Here is a 26,329-nt window from a genome sequence, read left to right as displayed (position 1 = left end):
AACGAATGAAAGATAAGGCCTTTGCAAGGCCCCAACGTTGTCTGTTCTCTTTGACGGCGCAGCAACTAGTATCATTTCTCTCTCCTTGCTCTTTTAAAAATGCCGTTTGTCAAAAAAGGACAACCATACTGTTGACAAGATGGACTTCAAATCCAGGTGTCCCCTTTTTAGGTAGACCCAGGTTGTGTATGTGTGCGTAAAAACGTATATGTGTGCTCCTTTAGGGATGTAAAAAGTCGATTTTAATCATGTTATATATCGATAAACGCTACACAGCGGAACGCAATAGCGATTAAATTGAAGCTTCAATATCTTCGTTAAACATAAACATAATTGAAATGATATTGGATAATGAATATATTATAATATAATAAAATAATTCAATTATTGCGGAACACCTATTTTTGTAGGTATTTTTGTATTTTAATTAAATATTTGAACTTTCCCTTCGTTCCCTGCTGGGGCGTGACTATAAAATTGATCTGATAACCACAATAAAGAATAAAAGCGTTTTTGTTCATTTTAGGTATCGTTAAACCTTTGAAGTAAAATTAAAATTGCAAGAAATGTCGATAGTTTATCGATATGACTTTATCGACATGGCTACAGCAAGGAGGGCCCGGTGGGCCATATTGTTAATCGTACACTAAACAAAAGTGGTAACAGTGACAGCTCGCTGAGGCGTCATCTAAGTATATTATATATCTTTGGGCGCCGCACCAGGCGAGACGCTCATTCGTCTACAGTATTCATTCATTCATTAATTCACTCCGTCGTCAAATCAAGCCAAACCATTCATTCATTTCAATCAGCAAGTAGAGTGGCTTTAGCGTAGTGTTGCGGTTTCTAATTTTACAGAAATATATTCATAATTTAAGTTTTATTAATTATTGAATATTTCTATTAAGTGGCATAAAGGCTATAACAACGAAGATTATAAACGGTTTTAAGTTATTTCATACACGGCATGCCTCCGGTAAAGGACGAGTCAATACGGGAAACAAATTGCCTGGAAATTATAAATATTGTGGAGAAAAGTCCCGCAAAAAGTACATTGGTTGATGTGAGGGCTTGCAACAAACCTGCCGCCAAGGTAACATCTTTGGAATTCAATCCTTATCATTATTTTTTGCGTAGCCACAAGTATCGATCTCTTGACGAGTGTGGTATTTTTCCCGCATTTCACTTTGCATGGGTTTATCATATACTTTTTCTTCGTTAGTTTAGGTCTAGCAAACAGTTGAAATACTTTGTGGCTACTTTTGTGCCGCCCACACGGTGGTCATTGTTTGAGTTCTTTGTGGTCTTGGCTGTGTCCTCAAAAGCCGGCAGGTGTATAAACAATAGCGTACCTATTTCACAATTACATTTAACCAAACCTTGGCAGATGAGGACGCACCGAATGTGTGATTTGTTTAAAAAAAAAACATTTTTGTAATATTAAACTTTATTTGCGCGCAAATTATTCGCCACCGGTATATATTGCATAAATAATTGTATGTCTATGTTATAATATGGTCTTTTTTTGTTATATTAGTTTAATTAATTTGGTTGTTATATAAATAGTGCAATGACCTCACAGTGAAGAATTATTTTATGTGAAAACTGTTATCTGTCCAGTAGCTAGCCACTCATGGTAATAATAAAGTAGCTGAAGTATTGAATTTACTCCTTCAGATTCATTCATAGTACAGTCAACTGTATAATATATGTATAAAATATGGGTGCTTAATCATCTCAAAAATATGTCCCATAGCTCTTAAGCCAGCGAATTAAGAACTATGGGACATATGTTTGAATAAGTTGGCTACAACCATATTTTTACAGTTGACTGTACTAGAGTATGAAAGGAAAAATGTCAGTCTTTTAGTAATATATTTAGCTAATTGATCAAACTTGCTTCTTTTTCTTGGTGAATAATTTGTTTTTAAATTTCATTACCTGACTGTAGCGAATGTAGCGATCAGTCCAGTTGCTCACTTAACTACATAACACATTATTTCCATTTCCTCATTATATGGCAATATCTCTCATTAAAAAATTATTCATTTCTGGGTCAATTAATACATTACATAAAAGTTAGTAAAAGTACAGACTCTTATCTTGTTTCTGGGATTTTTAAATACTTGCTCAGTATCACTATTGTATGTGCCATCAATAAAATTTCAACTTTTTATTTATTTCTATACTAATTATAAGGACAAAATAATTAATAGAGTCTGTCTAAGCTGGACTCTGACCATGCTGACTTTAAACAAACTTGGCAGTAAGAACACATACATATCCCTACATCTCTCTGGTTGCTCCATCCATACTCGACTTACCACTTGGCATGAAAACTTGGTCCAACTAACTTTCTCACGAACTTGGCATCAAAAATCATCATCATTCAAGTGCTGCACTGCACCGCTTTAATGGTTTTTTATTGGAGAAACAATCTGAATTTGATATGAAGTATATGTATACCTATTATAGGCACATGCTGAAGACAGCACATCCCAATTTTACAAAAACCTATCGTATTAAGACCATTAACCATTGTTAAGAAACAATGGTTGCTATAGTTCCTTTACTACTGATTAATGAGAACATATTTCACAGTGCAGAAGTATTTTCGTTGTAAGTTCCTAGTATTTGTGTATAAATTTCAAAGACAATTTCTATCGCGAAAGGTACCTAATAAAATAAATTCGCGATAGACCCGTCTATAAATGTGAGTTAATATGTGTTCAAAATGTAAGTTTTAAATATAATATTGTAGTAATGTTTAGAAAGGGAAATACAGTATGTATGTAGCCCGCCAGTTTCCACCAACCTTCAATTAAAAGGCCACATGCAATGTTCAATCAATATTTTGTAGAATATGTGTTATTTGCATCAAACTACATGGAACATCACATTTATAACAGCTTGGGTTAGCGGTTATGTGAAATTCTATAACTTTCACCGTTTCTATGAATATTCATTGAGCTGTGTCGTATGTAATATGGTTATAAAATATACATATTACATAATTATACATAATTCGCTTTCTACAAAACTAGTTTAATGGGAAAGCGCTATTCTTGACATATTAATTGAATAAATTCAAGGTCATTTCCTAAGATACCTTTAGTTGTTAGATTTAGTTTAGTATGATGTAATTTAAACATTGTTATGTCATTTTTAAGTATTTTTTGACCATCAAACCATGACATAAGTGCTACTTACTTGCTACAGTGACACACACAAGTGCTTGCATATTTCGGTCACTTGGCCTACATTTACATTATTAATTTAATTCGTTAATTATTTATCGTTAAATAAATACCGCGAGTCTTTTGTTCTCTATTCTTTAGTTTTCTTCAACTGAGGTCATATCACTATTGTAGCTGGCAAAGTCGACCTCGGAAGTCGCTGTATACTTATTTAAGTATATCCGACCTTTTTCTTTACAAAGGTAGGACACGTGACAGAACATAGCACTCAAGAGGGTTTCGACAATAACAAGTGGTTTAGTATAAGTACCTACTTCGCAGTACCTCTTAAAATGTCACTGGAGGTTAATCATTTCATAAAACGAAAAGGTGCTTTAGAATATCGAGTTACAGGTTATGCGCTCCGCTTTCCGCATTTAGCTTGTAAATATCGAGCCATTGTACGTGAGATATACCTATGCCATGCTAGATAGTCGTCTAGCCGTAGCCTAGGGCTAGGCAAACCGCGGCTTGATAGGACCTGCAATTGCGGCTCTTCAAGACATCCGAACAATTTAACACTTACAGGACTTAGGCTGCCTTTCCACTGAGGCGGAGATGACGGGAAAGGAAACGTGCGGAAATCAACCAATAGCATTGGTTGTCTTCTTCACTCCGCTTGAATGCAATTTTCCTCTCATATTCTCATCTCTCTCGCTCATCTCCAGGCGGAAAGGCAACCTGAGGCCAGTCAAATCAACTTTTGTAGCGTTTTGAGAATTCTAAAACATGATTTACTATGGTTGGCTATTCTCTTCTAAAGCCGACCCCGGGTCTAACTGCTCTAAGTCAGTCCAGAAATATAGGATTTTCCCGGCTCTACTAGACTTTCCGAAGTTGTGTCGAACCAGCGACTTTTGAGGCTGACTGTTGCTCCCTACTTATTTTAAGAAGCTACTTGCCATAACCAAAGTAATTAAAGGTTAATCGTTTTCCAACAATGCCGGTCGTTAACTCTCCACATAATGGAAGCAGAAATAACTTTAGTGTTTGAATGTACGAAGCATCTGTAGTAAGTAGCTGGGTTAATAATTTACATTGTTTACCAAGCGTTAATCTCGAGCTATCCAGCATAAATGTGACCTCTGCCTTCATATTTCTGGCGAAGCGTCCAGGACAGAAATCTCACTGGCTTGCCTATAACAGTCAATTTTGATTAACAAACTCTCATTTTAGCAGGCTTATCTTAACCCTTTGAACGCCCCACGTCACAAAACCGTTGCTTACACGTCATGCTTATGGACACAGGCGAGCCAATTTAGCTTAGTTGAAAGCATAAAAGACACATTAACAGAGTACGCCATAACACTTATAAGCGTTCTTGGCGCTGTTGGAAAAACGCTGTTGGTTGGCGTTCAAAGAGTAAAGAGGTTCAACGCATCGCTACCGCTACATGTAGTTTTCATTTGGCGGCCTAAATAAAACTGGTTTTTCTTAGACGATTGTTAGATAAAGTATTGGAATACAGTATGCGGTAGTGTTCGTATTAAATGTAACGCTTTGCTGCCCATCATGTAACTTAAAGTGGAGGGAAAGTGTTACAGTACTGCTACATTTTAAAGTGTCTATTGTATTAGTCATGTTTTATAATGGTTTAATCGGAAATGCTTCAAATGTTATATAAATATTGATTGTTATCATATGTAATTTGATGTACTGTGTGTCACTTCCATTTATGCAATTATTGCATCAGCGGCCCATTTTATTAGCGGCCTATTAGACTGTATAACCGATCGTAAATTCGTGATAGAAAGGATTGTATTATACACAGGTTGATATCGGTTATTAAACTGCATGCAATAGATATGAGACAACTTGTAACTTTACAGACTACCAATTAGAAACTTGGCATCAAAAATAGTAAAGACTAACTTGACTTAGCTTTTCTTTAAGAGCTATGTTGTCCAGTTATATTAAGCAAGCCGATGGGGATCGAATTTTCTGGACGCCTCGTCATTGCCGCAGCTACCTAGTCAAGTAATCTGAAAATTTTCGACATATGTGTACCGGGTACGAATAGTTGCGTTTCTATCTTTAATACGATACCATCCCGAAACCGTTAGCTCGACCTCTGTTGACGTGAGAGCGATTATTTAATTGATAGGTATTCTATAGCGCGTGGATTTGAATCTCTCCCAACCTCGGTCGGCGGCAACGACTTTTAAACAACGCTTTTCACTTTTTTTTCGCCGTCGAGCGAGTCTCGCGTCTCGACGCTGCAGTAATCGCTCGTCTAATTACTATCACATGTGACTATAATTACTTGGCTATTATTTTTATTTTGCAATTTGTGTATTTTGTGTTTAATGCATCCATTTTGTTTATTCGACAGTGTTAGTTACAGTGCGTCATGTGGGCAGCTGGTTATGTTATTTGTGTACACGATTAGTTAAGATGCACAGGACTGTCTAGTGTGGAGTGCCTCTATGTAGTGCATGCTTTAGCACCTGAACACGGAGACATCATGACTAATTCACAGGTAGAGTACCTTTATTCTTTTTGTTGCACAAGTTCTCGTCTTCATTTCCAAAATACCAATTCGATTTTCAAAATAGGTACAATCAAATACTACAGTCGGTCTTTTGAAAATGTTCATCATACATAGACAATTTTTTTTTAATAGAGAACGCGATGGCCAATTGGCCATTCAATGTTTAGTTAAGAGATTGCATTCAATTGCATATTTTCGTTGGCTGACTGCACAAGCAGTTGCAAAATTATCTATGCTACTAATAGTACTAATGCGCTCAAATATTGACAAAAAATGTTTAGTAAGTATACAATAGAGTCGATATCGATGTAGGTATGTATTAGATTAGTAACTAGTAGTAAGATGGTTATGGTTAATTGGTATCTGGGAAATAAAGTCTTTTTATTATCTAAGCCTTACATTTATTTTCCACTCCCTATTAAGTAGTTGTTTTTCTTAGTAGATATATTTTATGCTCAATGAAAATAACTAGGAAACCTGTCCCGAAAGTGTGAAAATTAGACGAAAACCCCGCAGCTCCGCACCCACTTGGGATGGTAGTTTTCCCGTTAGTCATGGACATAAAGCGACAAGAAATTTTGGTACAAGCCAAAACGCTCCAAAGACCAAACTTTCAGGATACCTAATGCCAGTTTTTAATAAAAAGTGTAGTAAAAATAAAAACTAAAGGCGCAGCCATGCTAATTCGTTTATTGTTCAACTGCATGAAGAGTAGAGACAACGTATTGCTTCATTACTCATCTTGGTTTATAGTTCCAGACAATTTCACTCTATGAGTCGTAATTGGGTTTAATTCTTGCGCTCGGCGTAGTTTCTAATATAATACATCATTTTATAGCGAGGCTGTCGACACCTATAAACCGTAACCTTATGTATCACTATCACTACACCTTATAAAGGTCCGCCGCGTCTGTCTGTCTGTCTGTTTGTATGTTTGTTCGCGAAAACTACTGAACGGATTTTCATGCGGTTTTCACGGTTTACCTTTATTTTGCCGTCATTTTTTCTGCAGATTTTCGTTTCACAAATTAATATAAAATTATTCATGTAATTTCAAATCGCAAAATAATCTTTACATAGAATATTTACTTTAAATAATTTTAGTTCGGATTAGTTACGTTTCACCAAAAATTTAAAACATTAGTTTTGTTTCAAGAACAATTTGTTCATGTAATCTCATTTCACAGAATCATCGATCTGTAGAAAAGTCACTTCTTATAAATACGGTTTACCAAAATTTAATATACAGAATTAGTCGAATTTTATTTATTTAGTAGTTAATTTAAAGCAATCTGCTTCTCTGGAAGGAATTCGTTTTTAGGGGTTGCCGTTCTAACCTAACCCACTTTTCTGGCAACAGTTCGTTTTCTTGGGGGTCGCAGTTCTAACCTAACCTAACCCACTTTTTTGGCAACATATCGTTTTGTTGGGGGTCGCAGTTCTAACCTAACCTAACCCACTTTTCTGGCAAGAGTTCGTTTTCTTGGGGGTCGCAGTTCTAACCTAACCTAACCCACTTTTCCAGCAAGGGTTCGTTTTCTTAGAGCTCTAAAGCAACCTAAACTTCTTTTATAGCAATTTCATTGAATACTAAGAGTATGTGAAAGGTAATTTAGTAAAATAATAATTGTTGAAATTAATATTCTGTGAACTGTAGTGTCGCACAAATAATATTCAATGAATAATAATTCTAGTCAGTCTTTTTTTTTATTTAAAAATCTTTGAATAAATATTCTGAATTTTAATCAAGTTACACAATATGTTTCTTTAAAATGAATAATCGAAGAAACAGAATTAATTGTAATAAAAATCTGCGATTCGATTATTCTATGAATAATTTTCTGTATAACAAAATTCTGCAAAAAATTTGGCGGTAAAATAAGGGTAAGTACACCGGTTTTCACCTATCAATAGTAGTGATTCTTGAGGAAGGTATAGGTGTTTATTTTGTCAACCTTAGTTTATAATAAACATAAGGTCAGTTGGGACAAGTGACCTCATGCGCCACGTGTTTTCTATACAATTAAAATGTTAGAGTTGGACTAAGCTAACTCTACACAAACTTTTGTTAGCTTTCTTGAGGCTTTTCTCTTTCGTATGTCCACTACCGTACTGGATAAAGCGCTCAGCAGTGGATTTGGCTTTATCCTAGTACTTTTAGAGCAGGCTACGTGGGCACGTGTGTCCAATATCTATATCAGGCTTTACCTTCAAAGAACATTACCGGCATGACTTCAAGAAATTTTAGGAACTAAGAGACGGTCAATGTAATGAGACGCCGTTATTGCAGAAAACGAGTAATTCAATTAAACACATGATGAAACACAATTTATATACTGTAAGAGTAAAAACACCAGAGCGCCACTTTATTACAATATTTATTAGGGAATCACAAATATGAGAGTATAGGTCTGAAAATAATATGCGACGCCGTTCTCACGCAAAAACCAATCTAAGATGGACGACCACCTCTAGTGATGTGTCGTGCTCGGTAATCGTAGTGATGTCAAACACCGCTGAATGACGATTCCACCGTTTAATACCTACAAGGTGACTGCGAACGTTATATGTGACGTTATCTATGAAAAGGGACCTTATTGTCGATGGCGCTTACGCCATTATTAACGATCTCCGATATAAAACAATGCCGCGCGACGCGGTGCGGCGTAAGTGCCATCGACAATAAGGTCCCTTTTCATAGATAATGCCCCATATTAGGAACCCATTACAAGGTGATTGCGAACGTTAGGAACCCATTTTAGATAGGTACATAACATAACAGCGTTTATCTTATCTGATATTCATTAAATATCCTGCAGTTTAATTATCATGATATCTGAAGATCTAAACAAACAATCGACTGACGTTAGTTATCGATCAGAGATTTTTATTATAAGCCCGAATAAGATAAGACGTTTTTGGCGGCCTACGGACATTTTTGTAGTTTTTTTTTTTCATGGACTCCCGTGCATTGTTGAGTTGCATGTTTTAAGCTTTAATTCAATGTTAAACTTTCATTCTTTAATTTCTCCTATGAGAGGCGATAAAGCTAAAGCCTGTAGCGCTCGCTTGCCTGTTAAACTGTTTTGGCACAAGAAAGGAGAAGCCACAAGAACGGAAATGTCCTTAAAGCACACTTTAAGAACATCTGAGCTAAGCTAACTTTCCATTATTTAAATGAAGGATGTTACGCTTTATTACTGATGTTATTATGTAGTTTTATATCGTAACCCCTCTTGCAAAAACCGGTCAAGTAGCCGTTAGTTCGTCGCGCCGAAAGTTCGCCTATTCTATAGATTCATATACGTGTCTGTAGATGCAGTTATAAATTATGTCAATGTACTGTACCAACTATAAATTAATCTCTGAAATTATTTGTGAAGTAAGGGAAAAATCAATCCAGCCCTGATTCAAATAGTTGATATATAGCTATTATACTAACCAATACATATTGTAAGATTAAATATTTGATTATTTATTAATCATGAAAATTATTCATTCCACCAATTCAAATTTAGTATAATTGTCATTAAATCCTAAGAAATGATATTAAGTCTTATAGTAGAAGAGCCGGCCGCAAATTTTCTAACCGACTTGATACCACGATGAAATGCACAATGGTTTCCCATAAAAATGATGCTAAGTCCGAATTCGATAGTCTGCCACGGCGGAACTTGCCGAAAGTACGAAAAAGAAGGCCACTTCCGGTGCCAAAAAAGGGGGTTGATTTAACCCATCTGATACCGAAATAATAATTATGGCAGCAGTTAGAAATTTACATGTAGACCCATAAAAGCGAAGTCTGCCAGTATTTTTTTTGCCGGAAGTGCTTGGCAGACGCTCTCAAAGGTGGCCACCGGGACCCCTTTTTTTTTTTTTTTTTTTGATGTCCCAGGGGGAATCCTTTATGGATCCTACTGGCCCGGGAGAAGCTCAGTGGGTATGTCGACTTCCACGGACTAAACCCCCTGGGGTGTTCCGCCGCGCGCTTTGTAGGCGGGGTTTCGGGAACTCGATTATAGGCCTCCGATACCCCGTCGGCGTTGCTCTTGCGAGCCCATCATATGGGGCTGCTCTAGCAGCTTACTCCGCTGAAGGCACCTCGGAACACTTGAGGGCCTTCCAGCTCGAAACCTCTTCAAGCGAGTGATGGAACTCCCGACCCATCACCCGCAGGTTCCCGTTAAGGCGGCATAATCCTTGCTGCGAAGGCTCTTCTCCGCCTACCTGGCCTCCTTCGGCGCTGAGGAAGCGAGTTCGCATCGTCCTCGCGCGATCGTTCTGCGGCTTCCTTTTGTGTCAGAACGGTGACGCTAAAGGAAGCCACTGCCGCCCATGCCTCCTCACTGCTGATCATACGGCGTATTAGCGCCGGCAGTGAGAGGTCTCCTCCCACAGCCGCGGCCAGGGCAACGCGAGGCTCTGCCCACGCAGGGCACATCTCGCGCGTGTGTTGGGCCGTGTCCACGGCTCTTCCATCACAATGGTGGCACACTGTCGTCGGCTCTCTTCCCACCCTCTCACACAGGTACCAGCCGAAGCAGCCGTGCCCCGTCAGGAGCTGTGTGAGGTGGAAGGAAGGTACACCGTGCTTGCGTTCGACCCATTCTTTTAGAACGGGCCGAACAGCGGCCACCAGGTCCCGGCTAGATCCCGGGATCTCCAGACGCTCCGACCATTTTGCATAGAGCACCTCTCGTGCTTCTTCCCGCCACTTTCGAACTTCTTGAGGGGCGGGCCAGTTTTCCTCCCTTCTTGCTGCTAGCACTCGCCAATAGACCGCGGACTGAACCTTGGCTTCAAGGTCCCAAGGCGGGCTCCCGGCTAGCAGACCGGCTGCTGCGTGCGAGTTATCGCGATACGCTCTAGCCACCCTGAGAGCTATGGCCCTCTGCGGCCGACGCAATAGCGCCGCACCTCGAGTTGTCAGGGTGCCCGCCCATATTGGCGCCCCGTAAAGCGCCATTGAGCGCACCACACCTAAATAAAGCCGCCTGCACGCTCCTCCTGGTCCGCCTAGATTTGGGAGAATCCGCCGAAGGGCTCCGGCTGCAGCCAGCAATTTCGGAGCCAATCGCCTGAAATGCTCCTCGAACTTCCACTTACCATCGAGAACGAGTCCTAGGTACTTCATCGTCGACCCGACGGCGATGGAAGTTCCTCCCACGGTAATTTGGGCTCCCTCCGGTGGTTTGTTCCGAGGCCCGTGGAAGACCAGAACCTCGGATTTGTGCAGTGCGACTTCCAGACCTAGCGCCCGGATCCTGTGCACCACGTAAGCAACCCCTGCTGTTGCTACATAGGCGGCCTCCCTATAGGTCCTGCCACGGGCCGATACGAGGGTGTCATCAGCGTAGCAGGTAATGCTGACTCCCCGCAAAGAGGCCCCGCGTAGGACCCAGTCGTATCCAATGTTCCACAGGAGTGGGCCCAGCACCGAGCCCTGTGGAACACCGCACGCCATCTCCCGTCTCCCCCTGCCGTCCTTAGTTGGGAATACCACAACGCGCCCGGCAAAGTAATCCGCCACTGTTTTTTGTAGATAATAGGGCACGTTGTGATATTTGAGTGCCGCTTTTATTGTCTCCCAGGGTAGGGTGTTGAATGCGTTTGAGATGTCCAGTGACACGGACATCACAACTCCACCCTGAGACACTTCCTCCTCGGCGAAATCCCTTACGCGTTCAATCGCGTCCAGTGTCGAGCGCTGCGGGCGGAAGCCATATTGGCAGTCACTCAAGCCCGGCTGCAGGCTCCTGACGAGACGAGTTGCGATTATACGCTCAAAGAGTTTGCTCGTCTCGTCGAGCAGCACTATGGGGCGGTAGGCCGACGGCTGATCAGGTGGGCGCCCGTCCTTCCGAAGGAGCACCAACTTTCCCATTTTCCACCTATCAGGGAACCGCCCCTGGGTCAGACACGCGGTGAAAAGGTCTCTGACTCTTTCCTCCATCTCACTTAGCGCGACCGCCAAGGCACGCCCAGGTATGCCATCTGGTCCGGGGGCTGTCTTTTTGGAGCGGAGTTTCAAGACAGCAACACTCATTTCGACCTCTGTGACTGGCAGAACATCCCTTACCACGCCTGGTGGTCTTGTGGTGGGTTCCATGGCCGGCGGTACAAACATGCCTCTCTCTGGAAAAAGAGCACTAACGACTCTCTCCAAAAGATCTGGCTGAAGACTGCTGGTTAGTGGGGGTGCCCAGGGTCGAAACTTTTGTCTTACGGCCCGGTATGGCCTGCCCCATGGATCCCTGTTGAGCGTTTCCAGCCATTTTTCCCAGGCTGCCTCTTTGGCCTGCGCGATAGCAGTCTGAAGTGTTTTACGAGCGGCCCTATACACTTCGTAAAGAGCATTTTCCTCCTCTTGGACTCTGATGCGCCTTCTTCTACTGCGTGTGTATCGACGGCGCGCAGCCACGCAATCGTTCCGCAGTTGGCGGAGTTCTGGTCGCCACCAGTACACTCGTCGCTTCGGCGAGAAAGGTTTAGCCCTCGGCATCGCTGCGTCGCACACGCGGATCATTGCAGCGCCGAGTTGTTCGGCCTCATGCTCAACCCTTACTTCCGCTGGAAAATTACTGTGCCCCCAGGACTCGACTATGGCTGCTTCTTTTGCGAGCTGTCTGTCTAGCTTCGTTACATTCCACTTTGGGCTGTCCCCTGTAGCCGGTCGATTTCCCCTAGTGGCAGCAGGAAGAGTTACGACATCAAAACGAATATATCGGTGATCCGATGCCGTCTCTGCATCAACCACCACCCTCCAGTTTTGAGCACGGCGTGCTAAGGCGTTTGACGCAAAAGTTATGTCCACTATTGACTCTCCTTGTGGCCTCACGCACGTGCTTTCCGACCCGGTGTTGAGAACAGCCAGTCCTAATGATATCGACCACTCTTCTAGGACTTCCCCTTTGACGTCTGTCGCTGGACATCCCCACGCCGTGGATTTGGCATTGAAGTCTCCGGCCACCAGCACAGGGATTGGGGATATTTGTCCGACCAGGGCGCCGACATCCGAAATCACCTGCTCGAACTCAGGGAGCGTGAGACTAGGTGGGAAATATACGCCAATGAAAGCGATGCCACCTATAACAGCAAGCACGAACCCTCTCCCTCTCACAACATTCTCAAGGGATCCAGTTGTAGCCGGTGCTATAATGGCTACTGTATTGTTGTGGTCTGAGGCCCAGTCGTCCCGATTGGGGATAAAGTAGGGCTCCGAGACCACAGCCACATCTATTTGCCATTCCGCCATAGCTTGCACCAAAAGGTCCTGGGCCATGACACAGTGGTTAGTATTCACCTGCAGACACTTAAGAGCCATATTATTGTGTGGTTTCCATGGGTTCCGCCTCGTCCTCTTGGGATTGGTTGTTGGGCCGATCAGAAGGATGTAACTGAGAAGATCCACTTTCGCTCGTTGGTTTACCTATTCTTTTCGCCTTTTGGGGTTTTCCGCCATAGCAACCTTTGCTGCCCAGCGAGTGTGTTGCCGGTTTTCCAGCAGCCTCACAAATAGCACAATGCGGGTCAGTAGCAGAGCATTCTCTAGCCTTGTGTCCGGGTTGACCGCAGCGGAAACAAATGCTACTACGGTCTATACCCCTGTCACATTTCGCACCTACGTGTCCTTCTTCGAGGCAACGGTAGCATCTTAGTGGCCTGGCTTCCAGTAGCACCACCCGCGCTGATACCCATCCGACTTTGAGACGGCCCACTTCAACCACTTTCTTTGCTGCTACTACCGGACAGCTTAGCCAGAGCGACCCATATCCATTATGATTACGAGATATAACGCCGGACTTGATTGCGTCAGCGGCACAACCGCCCTCTGCAGCTGGCCACCGGGACCCCTAATTTAACCCATCTGATACCACCATGAAACCAATTCCAGTCGATAGGTATGAACCCTCATGTCAGGAATATATAAGTCTGCCAAGGCTTTTCCTGCCGAAACACCTTGGCAGACGAGATTATGTGAGCAAGGTAACCATCGGTTACCGTCCACTAACCCATCTGATACCACCATGAAACCAATTCCAGTCGGTAGGTATGAGCCCCCATTTTAGGAATATATAAGTCTGCCAAGGCTTTTCCTGCCGAAACACCTTGGCAGACGAGATTATAAGCAAGATAACCATAGGTTACCGTACACTAACCCATCTGATACCACAATGAAACCAATTCCAGTCGGTAGGTATGGACCATCATTTCAGGCGGCGTAGCACGGTGGCGTTTTTATCCCTTGTCACCATGCCTGTCACGTTCTAACAAGTATGTGAGTGCGAAAGGGACGCGCAAAGTGATAGTAGATAAAAACGGAACCGTGCTGCGCCCGCAGGAATATATAAGTCTGCCAGTTCTTTTCCTGCCGAAACACCTTGGCAGACGAGATTATGTTAGCAAGGTGTACATCAGTTACCCTACATCAACCCATCTGATACCACCATGAAACCAATTCCAGTCGGTAGGTATGAACCCCCATTTCAGGAATATATAAGTCTGCCAAGGCTTTTCCTGCCGAAACACCTTGGCAGACGAGATTATAAGCAAGATGACCATCGGTTACCGTACACTAGCCCATCTGATACCACGATGAAATCAAGTCCAGTCGGTAGGTATGAACCCTCATTTCAGGAATATGTAAGTCTGCCAGGGCATTTCCTGCCGAAACACCTTGGCAGACGAGATTATGTTAGCAAGGTGTACATCAGTTACCCTACATTTACCTATCTGATACCTTGTTTAACAAGTCCAGTCTGCCAAGTCAAGTCTTCTAACGCCTTGGCAGACTTATATATTCTTGAAATGCGAGTTCATACCTATCGACTGGAATTGGTTTCATGTAACTGATGTACATCTTGCTAACATAATCTCGTCTGCCAAGGTGTTTCGGCAGGAAAGGCCTTGGCAGACTTATATATTCCTGAAATGAGGGTTTATACCTACCGACTGGAATTGGTTTCATGGTGGTATCAGATGGGTTAGTGTACGGTAACCGATGGCTATCTTGCTTATAATCTCGTCTGCCAAGGTGTTTCGGCAGGAAAAACCTTGGCAGACTTATATATTCCTCAAATGGGGGTTCATAACTACCGACTGGAATTGGTTTCATGGTGGTATCAGATGGGTTAGTGTACGGTAACCGATGGTCATCTAGCTTATAATCTCGTCTGCTAAGGTGTTTCGGCAAGAAAAGCCTTGGCAGACTTATATATTCCTGAAATGGGGGTTCATACCTACCGACTGGAATTGGTTTCATGGTGGTATCAGATGGGTTGATGTAGGGTAACTGATGTACACCTTGCTAACATAATCTCGTCTGCCAAGGTGTTTCGGCAGGAAAAGCCCTGGCAGACTTATATATTCCTGAAATGAGGGTGCATACCTACCGACTGGAATTGGTTTCATGGTGGTATCAGATGGGTTAGTGTACGGTAACCGATGATCATCTTGCTTATAATCTCGTCTGCCAAGGTGTTTCGGCAGGAAAAACCTTGGCAGACTTATATATTCCTAAAATGGGGGTTCATACCTACCGACTGGAATTGGTTTCATGGTGGTATCAGATGGGTTAGTGTAGGGTAACCGATGGTTACCTTGCTCACATAATCTCGTCTGCCAAGGTGTTTCGGCAGGAAAAGCCTTGGCAGACTTATATATTCCTGACATGAGGGTTCATACCTACCGACTGGAATTGGTTTCATGGTGGTATCAGATGGGTTAAATTAGGGGTCCCGGTGGCCACCTTTGAGAGCGTCTGCCAAGCACTTCCGGCAAAAAAAATACTGGCAGACTTCGCTTTTATGTGTCTACATGTAAATTTCTAACTGCTGCCATAACTATTATTTCGGTATCAGATGGGTTAAATCAACCCCCTTTTTTGGCACCGGAAGTGGCCTTCTTTTTCGTACTTTCGGCAAGTTCCGCCGTGGCAGACTATCGAATTCGGACTTAGCATCACTTTTATGGGAAACCATTGTGCATTTCATCGTGGTATCAAGTCGGTTAGAAAATTTGCGGCCCGCTCTTCTACTATTACGTTCGATAACAGACAGGTGTAGCGTGGTATGAAATCCCACCAAAAACATAAATGTAAAAAAGGAGAGCCAAGTTCAATACAAAAATTATGCTTGGCTGTGGGGCTCGCCGCAAAAAGAATGGAGATCTAAATGAGTGCCACTGCCAAGTTCTATGCAAAATCCAAATATGTATTTATAGGAACAAAATAACATTATAAACAAGTATTAAACTCTATTTCTTTGCTTTATTGGATACCTATAACAATTGCTGTTATTTAAAAAAATGTGAGATCTTAAAGTAGGTTAGATTTGACTTGGCCAGTTTTCATTATATCAATCATTTTATATATATTGTAATTATGATGAAACCTGGCCAAGCCAAATCTAACCTACTTTAAGATCTCACATTTTTTTAAATAACAGCAATTGTTATAGGTATCCAATAAAGCAAAGAAATAGAGTTTAATACTTGTTTATAATGTTATTTTGTTCCTATAAATACATATTTGGATTTTGCATAGAACTTGGCAGTGGCACTCATTTAGATCTCCATTCTTTTTGCGGCGAGCCCCACAGCCAAGCATAATTTTTGTATTGAACTTGGCTCTCCTTTTTTACATTTATGTTTTTGGTGGGATATCAATACTTTTTGTAAAGAAAACTAGGCAGGTATTGAGATTTAATGTTTTTTCTTGTGTTTCCGCTGTATGGTTTTTACTTCTGTTCTTTGTATAATTATGTGGTGCCGCGCGCCGCCGACGACACACCGTTGGCCGGTTGTTTAGAGCGTATTACAAGTTTTTTGTATGGGGACACCACTTATTTTTTGACTAAACTTTATTTTAATATAGCAAATATAATAATACATATATTGGGGTAGTTTCAAATATCTGCTTGTAACGGTTCCAACGCTACAATAAAAAAAAATTTTTTTGTATGAGGACCCCCCCTATTTTTTAACTTTTTTTTATTTTTAGATTTTTTCCTACGCTTACACACAATAACCGAGCTGGATTCCAAATTTCATCCTTCTAGGTCATCTGGAAGTAGGTTAGGTTTAGGTACTTATATGTCAGTCCCAATAAAAAATGGTTTTTTTGTATGGGGACCCCCCCTATTTTTAAACTTTATTTTATTTTTAGATTTTTTCCTACGGTTACACACAATAACCGAGCTGGATTCCAAATTTCATCCTTCTAGGTCATCTGGAAGTAGGTTAGGTTTAGGTACTTATATGTCAGTCCCAATAAAAAGTGGTTTTTTTGTATGGGGACCCCCCCTATTTTTTAACTTTATTTTATTTTTAGATTTTTTCCTACGGTTACACACAATAATCAAGCTGGATTCCAAATTTCATCCTTCTAGGTCATCTGGAAGTAGGTTAGGTTTAGGTACTATAAGTCATAAGTCAGTCTTAAAATTTACGACTTTTTGACCTTCATACCTTTATAACCGTTTGAGCTAGCTTCATGAAATTTGGGCTTCTAGATATCCTTATGGATATAATTAAACACACGTAGTTTTATGTGTTTACGTCAAAGATGTTTTGAGTTATAGAAGGGTCAAAAGTGGCACCAAGTGGTTCGTGTAATATTACACTTGGCGCTGGCTAGCCAGTTCCTTTGCTTGAACTTGGCTTGACACGCTGCCGCGTGTCTAGATAATTTATTCTACTAATTATCACAACCCACAACGTGTTTCGATTTTTTGCACTTGATTTATGCAAGATCATGATTTTTGTAATGCAGATAGTTTTCTATTTTGAGTTCACCGGAGTGCGACTCAACGTAACACAGTGTGTAACTTTACTGCGATCGTTTATGATAAATAGGTGGCGCCTTTTATGGAACTAGTAGTGTCTTGTAGCACTTATCATATCATATCATATTTATTTATTGCAACCATGGTATTTCTATTGATATTACAATGTCTGGGTAGTTCCACATGGACCCTGTGAGGGCATAGCAATATTACATGCTTAGGATCTAATCTTAAATCTATGTGTATAATATGAAAGTAAGTCAAGTTTTTATATGAAAGTCGAATTGAATCAGTTAATTGTCAGTATGTGTATTCAATACAAATAGGCAACGAATTAATTATTAAGTGATGTCAAGTTAATGAGTATAAAATAATGAGAAGAATGTAAATTTAATGCAGTAAAAGTGGATTAATATTTAAATGCAATATGTCAACAAATTGATTCAATTTAACCTAGTAAGGTTTGTAAGTATACAGATAATATTGTCATTGCTCCTCGCTAATAAACGCCAATTTCAATCAAAATTAAATATGATTTAAAACTAACATTGAGTACATCCTTAATATGTATAATTGCTAAGACCTTAACTGCAGGATATCCCGACATCGTAAAACGATAGTTGTTTTTTATTTATTAAACTTTTTGTGTCGTTATGACTGTACTGAGTCACGAGACTGGTATCAACATCGAGTACATAATAATTAATATCTGTATAATCGTACATTGTACGTAATGGAACAAACTAGGTAAATCACCATGCGATAATGTCGAACCCTATATAATAACGTTATCGTTTGTGCTACTATAGCGAAACGTTTTGTGTCCCTGTATCACTCTGCCATATTAGTGCGGCAGTGATAGTTTCGTTCGCTGCAGAGGGTAGACGATTGGCACGTTGGCTATGCACCCTGCCATCGTAAAATGATACACTTTTTATGTATTTTCTAAGTCTCGACCGAAGAGGAAAATAAGTATATTAGATTACAACTCTATACAGAATATAGGGACCGTGCGCGTTGGAGGTTCTGCAATCTTGTGTCCCTAATTTACATTGCCATAGTAGGTTCTGCCATCTTGTGAGCTACATCGGAAGCATAAACGTCACATTTACGCCTCGCTCCAAAAATCTGACGGCTCCTATGCTGTCCCCTATAATTCATGCACGCCCCCTATACATGTTCAGTCGAGTGCATAAATAGGAATACAATTTTTCACCTTACTGCAATGGATAAAGGCGAAGGAAACATATTTTTGAATTCGACTGTACCTATGTTCTGCCCCTTACAAATTCTAAAGAATCAAGCCTAATCCCGCAACCTTTCAGGTCTGGTTCCGCGGCGTGAGGAGCTCCAAGTTCCGCCATGTGTACGGCGTGCCCTCAAAGCGGGAGCGTTGCTATGACAACATCAAGATCACCAGGAACGCGCATGACTCCAACTTCTGCGCCGTCAATCCTAAATTCGTGGCTATCGTCACTGAAGTCGCCGGTGGAGGCGCGTTCCTTGTCCTGCCTTTGGATCATGTAAGTAGCTCTAAGGACAAAAGACGCTGGTGTTGCCAAAAACCACCCTACATTGGCGTCATTTGAGCGTCGGCGGCGTCTAGTCAGCGCTATGGAAAATGGCGTCGTTGCGTATTTGCGCCAACGTTGAAACGAGCCTAGTTGACCTCCTAAGGCCCAGCTATACAAATGAAAGATCCAAAATTTTCCACTGAAATTTGAACCTAACCTAACCAGTGCAATAACCTAGTAACCAGTGTAGGAAATAGAGTTGAATTTTCGTTATTAGAAAATTTAACGAAACAAAGCCAAAGCGTCTGTTCCAATTGAATAGGATTTAAATTTCATCGAACTGTAGAGGTACTATACGCAGGACCTTGGGTCATAAGAGGCTAGACGCCAACGCTCGGGAGACGCTTGTGTGGGGTATCTTTAAATTTAAGCCTTCAACGCCGCTGCTTGTCTTGAATCGGTCACGGTCTTGAATTCCAGTTTCGAGATTAGTTGTAATCGAGGCCTTACCGTCCGGGACCAACGCTTCCCTGACTAAAAGTTAACTGTATAACTCAGTCAATACAATACACACGTGCATTGATAAAGGTGTGCTCATACAGTCGCTACAAAATAAATATCATCACAGTAAATAAACTCTGAAATGCTCTGCGTGAAATTATCATTAGCTCTCAGCCAGCCATTAGGTAAATTAACTGTCCATAAACATTCATTGAGTATAAACACAGTATTTACTGTAGAAAACGTAAAATTCTCGCGTTGAATCTTCAAGGCGATAAAATGCTGAGAACCGAATAATTAGCACACCAGATAAGACAGTAATGAGCCAGAGAAGAAACGTATTCATAATATAACTAGACCAAATTTGTTGGAATATTCTTCACCTACAACTCATGTCTCATGTGTAGCCTGCAGATTTTGTTCCTTAAGCAGGCCATTGACGAGCCTTCCAAATGGATGCCGTTACAATGGATTCATCCAAATGGACGGCATCCTAATATTAAACATTGTACGTTTTTGACATTCACGGACCGATTTTGGACTGCAGCCACGCTATTTGGACTGTTGGAAGGCTCGCCAGGGCCACCTTTAATTTTGGACTTTGTGTCTCCTACGAGATTACAAATTACTCTTTTTTCCTACCTAGTTATAGTTATGTATTTTCTTAATTTTCTAATTATTTGTTCGACGTTCAAGCCTTTTAACGCCTTGGGGACAATGGACACATCACATTCACGTTTATGATATAAACCAGGAATGTTTACATAGTTTTTTTTGCATAAGAATTTTATGTCGCATATAACGGTAGTAGTAAACCTAGTCTCGCCGATCGATGGTCGTGAGCGTGAGACTGGTGAGTGACTCGTCCTTAATTAATTAATTTGTATTTATTTCACAGTCGTCGCGACTTTATTTCCAAATACATTTGCTTCTAAATGTTCATGGCTGGAATTCCAACAAGGCCGCCTTGATTTGCGTGTCCCCTGATGAAACGGATTGTAATAACATGGTTAATAAGTCAATGCACGTTCTGTGCACTAAATCAGGTTAGCGGATGCGAGCGACCCTAGCGTAGGCCGCTGTAACTAGAACTAGGCACTAATTGATAGAATTTCCAGACCATATTTTTCAAACAAGTTTAGTTCTAGTAAAATAAAAATACTACTTAGGGAGCATAAAGGAAGGGCGACGGCGCGGGGATATTCTAACTTACTTTGTTGCCAATTAACATAGGTAAATAAGGGGAACGCGTTGTGCTCAAATGAAAGCAACACGCACCAGGTTACCGAGCATAGTGCGCAAACCATAGACTAGGAATTCTCTAGACCGAGTTTAGAGCAATTATTTCATGCAACCGATGATGGGCTTGAACTCAAATCAATTAAAAATTAAAAAAAAAACAGCCAAGTGCGAGTCGGACTCTCGCACGAAGGATTCCGTACCATTACGCGAAAAATGACAAAAACATCACGTTTGTTGTATGGGATTTACCCACTTGAATATTTACTTTATTTTTAGTATAGCGGCAACAGAAATACATCATCTGTGAAAATTTCAACTGTCTAGCTATCATGGTTCATGAGATACAGCCTGGTGACAGGCAGACAGACGGACAGTGGAGTCTTAGTAATAGGGTCCCGTTTTTAAACTGGGTACTGAACCCAGAAAAAAAACCGCTACCGATGTTGCTAAATGCACAATCGCTGTGAATGTGCAAGCGGGCTCGGCAACTTATGAGTCTTAGGTATTTTGATCCATAATCTCCTTTCCGTTGTCCTAAATATCAAAATCTAAGTAATAATCGTCGCGTGACAAGGAATCGTGCGGACAATTACTCTTGTGATGTATCGACATCAACGAATGTTATTACTTCATTATACGAAGGCCGAGGGAAATTGTTTAAGAAAACAATATAAGTTTGACAAACAACTTTTCGAAAATAGTTTGAAAGCCGAGGTGCGGTCGGTTTATTTCATATTTAATTCGCCAGACTTTGTGTTCTAAAGTGCACAGCCAGGCGTCCATTTCGAATTTCGATGGCCAGTTTGCATGGAATTTGGTACTTTCCACTGATCGAATAGCCCAGGCTCGTAAGTTCGATCCGACGCGGGCCGTAGATTAGAGACCGCTGGCTTAAATACTCATCGTACGGTTTATGCAGGATACTTAATATCGATCACGTTAAGGCGTGGCGATTGCGTATAAAAACCCAAATGTTAGAACTTTCGATTTTACATTTATAAGTACGATTAATCGAAGCTTTATGTAAGTAGGTATAAATACACATACTTATAACGAGAATATTAACAAATAAATCAATTAATTTTTCAAGGATTGTTAATTTTCCCGTCTATGCAGCTTTCAATTTTCATACATTTTTCATTTTTAGGGTTCCGTAGCCAAATGGCAAAAAACGGAACCCTTATACATTCGTCATGTCTGTCTGTCTGTCTGTCTGTCTGTCCGTCCGTATGTCACAGCCACTTTTTTCCGAAACTATAAGCACTATACTGTTGAAACTTGGTAAGTAGATGTATTCTGTGAACCGCATTAAGATTTTCATACAAAAATAGAAAAAAACAATAAATTTTTAGGGTTCCCCATACATAGAACTGAAACTCAAAAAAATTTTTTTCACCAAACCCATACGTGTGGGGTATCTATGGATAGGTCTTCGAAAATGATATTAAGGTTTCTAATATCATTTTCTTCTATACTGAATAGTTTGCGCGAGAGACACTTCCAAAGTGGTAAAAAGTGTGTCCCCCCCCCCCTGTAACTTCTAAAATAAGAGAATGATAAAACTAAAAAAAATATATGATGTACATTACCATGCAAACTTCCACCGAAAATTGGTTTCAACAAGATTTGGTAAGTAGTTTTTTTTTTAATACGTCATAAACCGTAAACCGCAATTTTATTATGTTACTTGCTGTTACGGAACCCTTCATGGGCGAGTCCGACTCGCACTTGGCCGCTTTTTAAATAAATGTGACATTCTTTACTCAAACTAATATATCCTCAAACGGCACCAAGATGCTTTTTATTAGATAACTTAATATTAGGAAATTGAATCGTAGGTATATCCAATATCCTCTACTATTCTTAGTGTCAGGTGTTCAAATTAGCATTTACAAACTAATACATCTTGTGTCAGCTACAAAAATAAACACTGTAGTTACGTCATGTAATGTAGGTACAATAATCAATTATAGTAGGTAGGTACATTTACATGTACCTTTTTATGATAGATCACCAGTTTTTATTGACTTGCTTATTAGTCACGGTACACCAAGCGTCTAAAGTGATTGTCAAAATATTTACATTCATTAAAGGCCCGATCACACTCGACTTGTGTATTATATGTCGAATGAGAAAACTGAAATTTATGAGAAAATCGTTACAGAAACTCTCCCAACTGGTCATCCGAAGGAGTTGAGCATACATTCATTAAAGGCTCGGTCACACTCGACTTGTGTATTATATGTCGAATGAGAAAACTGAAATTTTTGAGAAAATCGTTACAGAAACTCTTCCAACTGGTCATCCGAAGGAGTTGAGCATACATTCATTAAAGGCTCGGTCACACTCGACTTGTGTATTATCAGGGGTGCGAAACTCCTGACTTCGGCCTAACTCGGCTCCGCTCGGCTCAGCATTGCTCCGAGCAATTTTTAGGGTTGGCACCACTTGACTTCCTTTTGCGTGCACGACCACAGATAAGATAATCACTTAAATTTTGACAACCCTAAATAGCCGAAAGGGATAGTGCCATATATTAGAAAGGGATAGTATGATTCGACCCTGAACCGCTGTCAAACTTCGGTTTTGTAGGAAGCATCCTTTCTGTACGGTAGTACTATTATTTATTCTGTGGTATTATGTCGAATGAGAAAACTGAAATTTTTGAGAAAATCGTCACAGAAACTCTCCCAACTGGTCATCCGAAGGAGTTAAGCAATGTGGAAAAGTTTCTTGAAAATAGTTTGACCGATCGTCTATCGTAGAAAACAAGTTGCATTTTCTATCGTTAATTGTTTTTAACTCTTATTAGCTATTACCATCACTCACCCTTGACACGCGCACACTAATCAAAACACATAATAAGCAAATGTATGCATATTTTCGCACACTAAAGCATTGTTTGTTAAATCTACGGCTACGTTAATATGCCACATAATTAATGAGGCCTTTGCACGTGATCGTACTGAAATCAAACATTATTAGCCAATACCGTGGGAATGCAAATGAAACTGACGAATTAGTTTTTTTGTTACGATCTTATCTGCCGGTAGTTTCTATTCTAGACGTTTTGTAACAATGAATAAACTGACTATATAGTCGTCGTCGTAGTCGTCGTAGTCGTAGTCGTCGTAGTCGGACCAAGCTTTTACAATGATAAAGTGTGGGGATGTCATCAATGTTCTATGAAATGTGACGTTTATGATGACACTCCCTCACTTTGTCCTGTTCAAGTCTGCGGAGGCTTTTATTAGATGGACTTTTTCCATCTTGAGTCAATAGCAGCATAAAATATTATGGCAACTCTCAGTCTATGAAATGAAAAACTATACTGGAATTAAGACAATCAGTACTTATAATTTACGATTTTTCATCTCATTCTTTAGTAACTATGACTCGCAACACAACAACACACACACACACAACGTGGACAAATAAACTCATATTTTTCTTCGATAAATCTATAAATGCCTTCTACTTACTCGTATATACATTAGCCTATTATATATAGAATGGCAATTCTCCGGTAAGGGAAACAAATGAGTATGACGCTCATAATCTCGCTTAATACAATGTAAGTATTGTTAGAAGAGAGCAGTGCACAGAAAAAATAATGATTATGAAGTCGTAAATTAACTTAGTTTCTAAATATCGAGAAATCCTGAGTTACCACACCTAGATTATTTTTTCCCGCCCTATTCTTACTTATAACGGTTGGCTGGTCAGACCAGTAGTTTTGAAATAAGACAGAATCTCGCGCATTTAAATAGTTATCGAGATAATTGCGTGAATTGTGTTCGCAGGTTGTAATTCGGATCACCGAAATAACGTTTTTAATTCACCGTTTGCGAAATCAAAGTGGCCGACTGTTTTGTAACTTTCGCGCAATTTATCTCGTATGTCGGAAAAATGTTATCACGGTAACTGACAATTCATCTATATGTAATTAAGTAACTAACTACTGTATTTAGTCGGTATAATTGTGTTGGTCTTCACAGCGCAGGCTTCGTCATAATACAGAAAGCTCATCCACCTCAGGTTTTGACAAAATAAAACAAATGTTTTTACATAATATATATGTCATTCGCAACACGCATCGTCAAAATTAAAAGCAAACATAAACCTATATCCTAATCCGGTAAGTAGGTACCTGGCACAAACGTCCCCAAAATACCAGCGGGGTTCCCGCGCTGAACTTTATTTCATTAAAACTTCGCTATGCCACTGGATTTGCAGTTAAATATGTCACAAGTTACTACTCGCTTTTTCTCACGTATTACCTACTGATGTTTCGAGGGCTGATGCGATGTGTTTAGGTAAGTTTCAATGTGTCCCGCTTGACAGCAAGTCTTACGATAAGGGCCTCACCACATGAGTTTTGTTAAATCAGCAGCGAGGGAAACTATAAGAAATAGGTAATAAGGCCGAACGGTGGCAACAGAAAAGATAAATTAAGTAGTTACAAAAACTATTGGAGATTAACTGGTCTTTCGACCTCCTTCTCCTTTGATTTGATCCTTCGAGTATAAATGAGTTTGTGCAGAGTCGTCTATAACGCTCGCCGAATCAGACGCCAACACAACATTACCTATCGATCTTTTATCTCGCTGCACCTTTACTTACACCACTTCTTTTTTCAGACCGGACGCCTAGACTTCAACGCGAGCCGCGTCACCGGTCACAAAGGCCCAGTCCTCGACATCAAGTGGAACCCCTTCAATGACAACATCATCGCGTCGTGCTCCGATGACTGCACGGTTAGTTTGTCTAATATTTACTTTTAAAAGCTTTGTACAGTCGCTATCAGATAATACAGACAGAGCGGCCAAGGTACGGACACCCTAACGCTTTGACAATAGAGTAGAAATGCACCGGATATCCGGTTACCATCCGGTATCCGGCCTATCCGGCCGGATACCGGATAGTAGCATTGCTTGATTTTGGAGTAAACAAATTGGATTTAAGAAACAGACACGGTCATAATCGTACTCGTTTATTATTTAAAAAAAAATTAATCATTCCACTGACTTGCACGCGCACTCATTTCGAACCTAGAAATGAGTCCGCGCGAACTTTTACTAGGAAACAGGTCAAACCTGCAGAATGCGCACCTGAAAAACCGAAATGTAGGTATAGTTCCGCTGGCCGAATATTCGGCGGCCGGATACCGGATATTCAGCCAATGGTCAGGCAAAATATACGGTATCCGGTATCCGGCCGAGCAACAATTCGTTGCATCTCTACAATAGAGGCATATTCAGATATTTGTGAGCACCTTGGCCGCTCCGAAATATCTGATGGCGACTGTACTTGCAAGCGTGCCAATACCATCGTACAACTATGCCTACGTTGGCCGCTTTATATACAAACTGAGTAGAGTCGAGCGAGGCGTCCAAAGTTAACAAATGTACGTGAGCGGCAAATCTCGTGTCAAGCCTGTGGCCGTGTTGCATAATAAACTACAACTAATATTACAAGCGGAACTCCTTTTCCAATAAGTTAAGTTAGAAAAGGAGTTCCGCTTGTAATATTAGTTGTAGTTTATTATGCAACACGGCCCTG

The 26,329-nt window shown here is 40.7% G+C and overlaps 1 protein-coding gene across 1 annotated transcript in view; it reads left to right on the top strand.

The window, feature by feature from the left end:
• The first annotated feature begins 790 nt into the window (after window positions 1-790).
• Window positions 791-26,329, top strand: part of LOC134664484 (coronin-2B-like) — a 38,717-nt gene continuing 13,178 nt past the window's right edge. The window contains exons 1-3 of the mRNA XM_063521160.1: window positions 791-1,093; window positions 18,836-19,033; window positions 25,408-25,524. Of these exons, the coding sequence (XP_063377230.1) occupies window positions 968-1,093; window positions 18,836-19,033; window positions 25,408-25,524 (441 nt within the window). The 5' untranslated portion in view covers window positions 791-967. The remainder of the gene's footprint in view (window positions 1,094-18,835; window positions 19,034-25,407; window positions 25,525-26,329) is intronic.

This window comes from Cydia fagiglandana, chromosome 5 (assembly GCF_963556715.1).
Source record: "Cydia fagiglandana chromosome 5, ilCydFagi1.1, whole genome shotgun sequence".
In the NCBI taxonomy this organism is placed as follows: domain Eukaryota; kingdom Metazoa; phylum Arthropoda; class Insecta; order Lepidoptera; family Tortricidae; genus Cydia; species Cydia fagiglandana.
The sequence above is the reverse complement of the archived record's forward strand: the minus strand, read 5'-3'. Positions and strand labels throughout refer to the sequence as shown.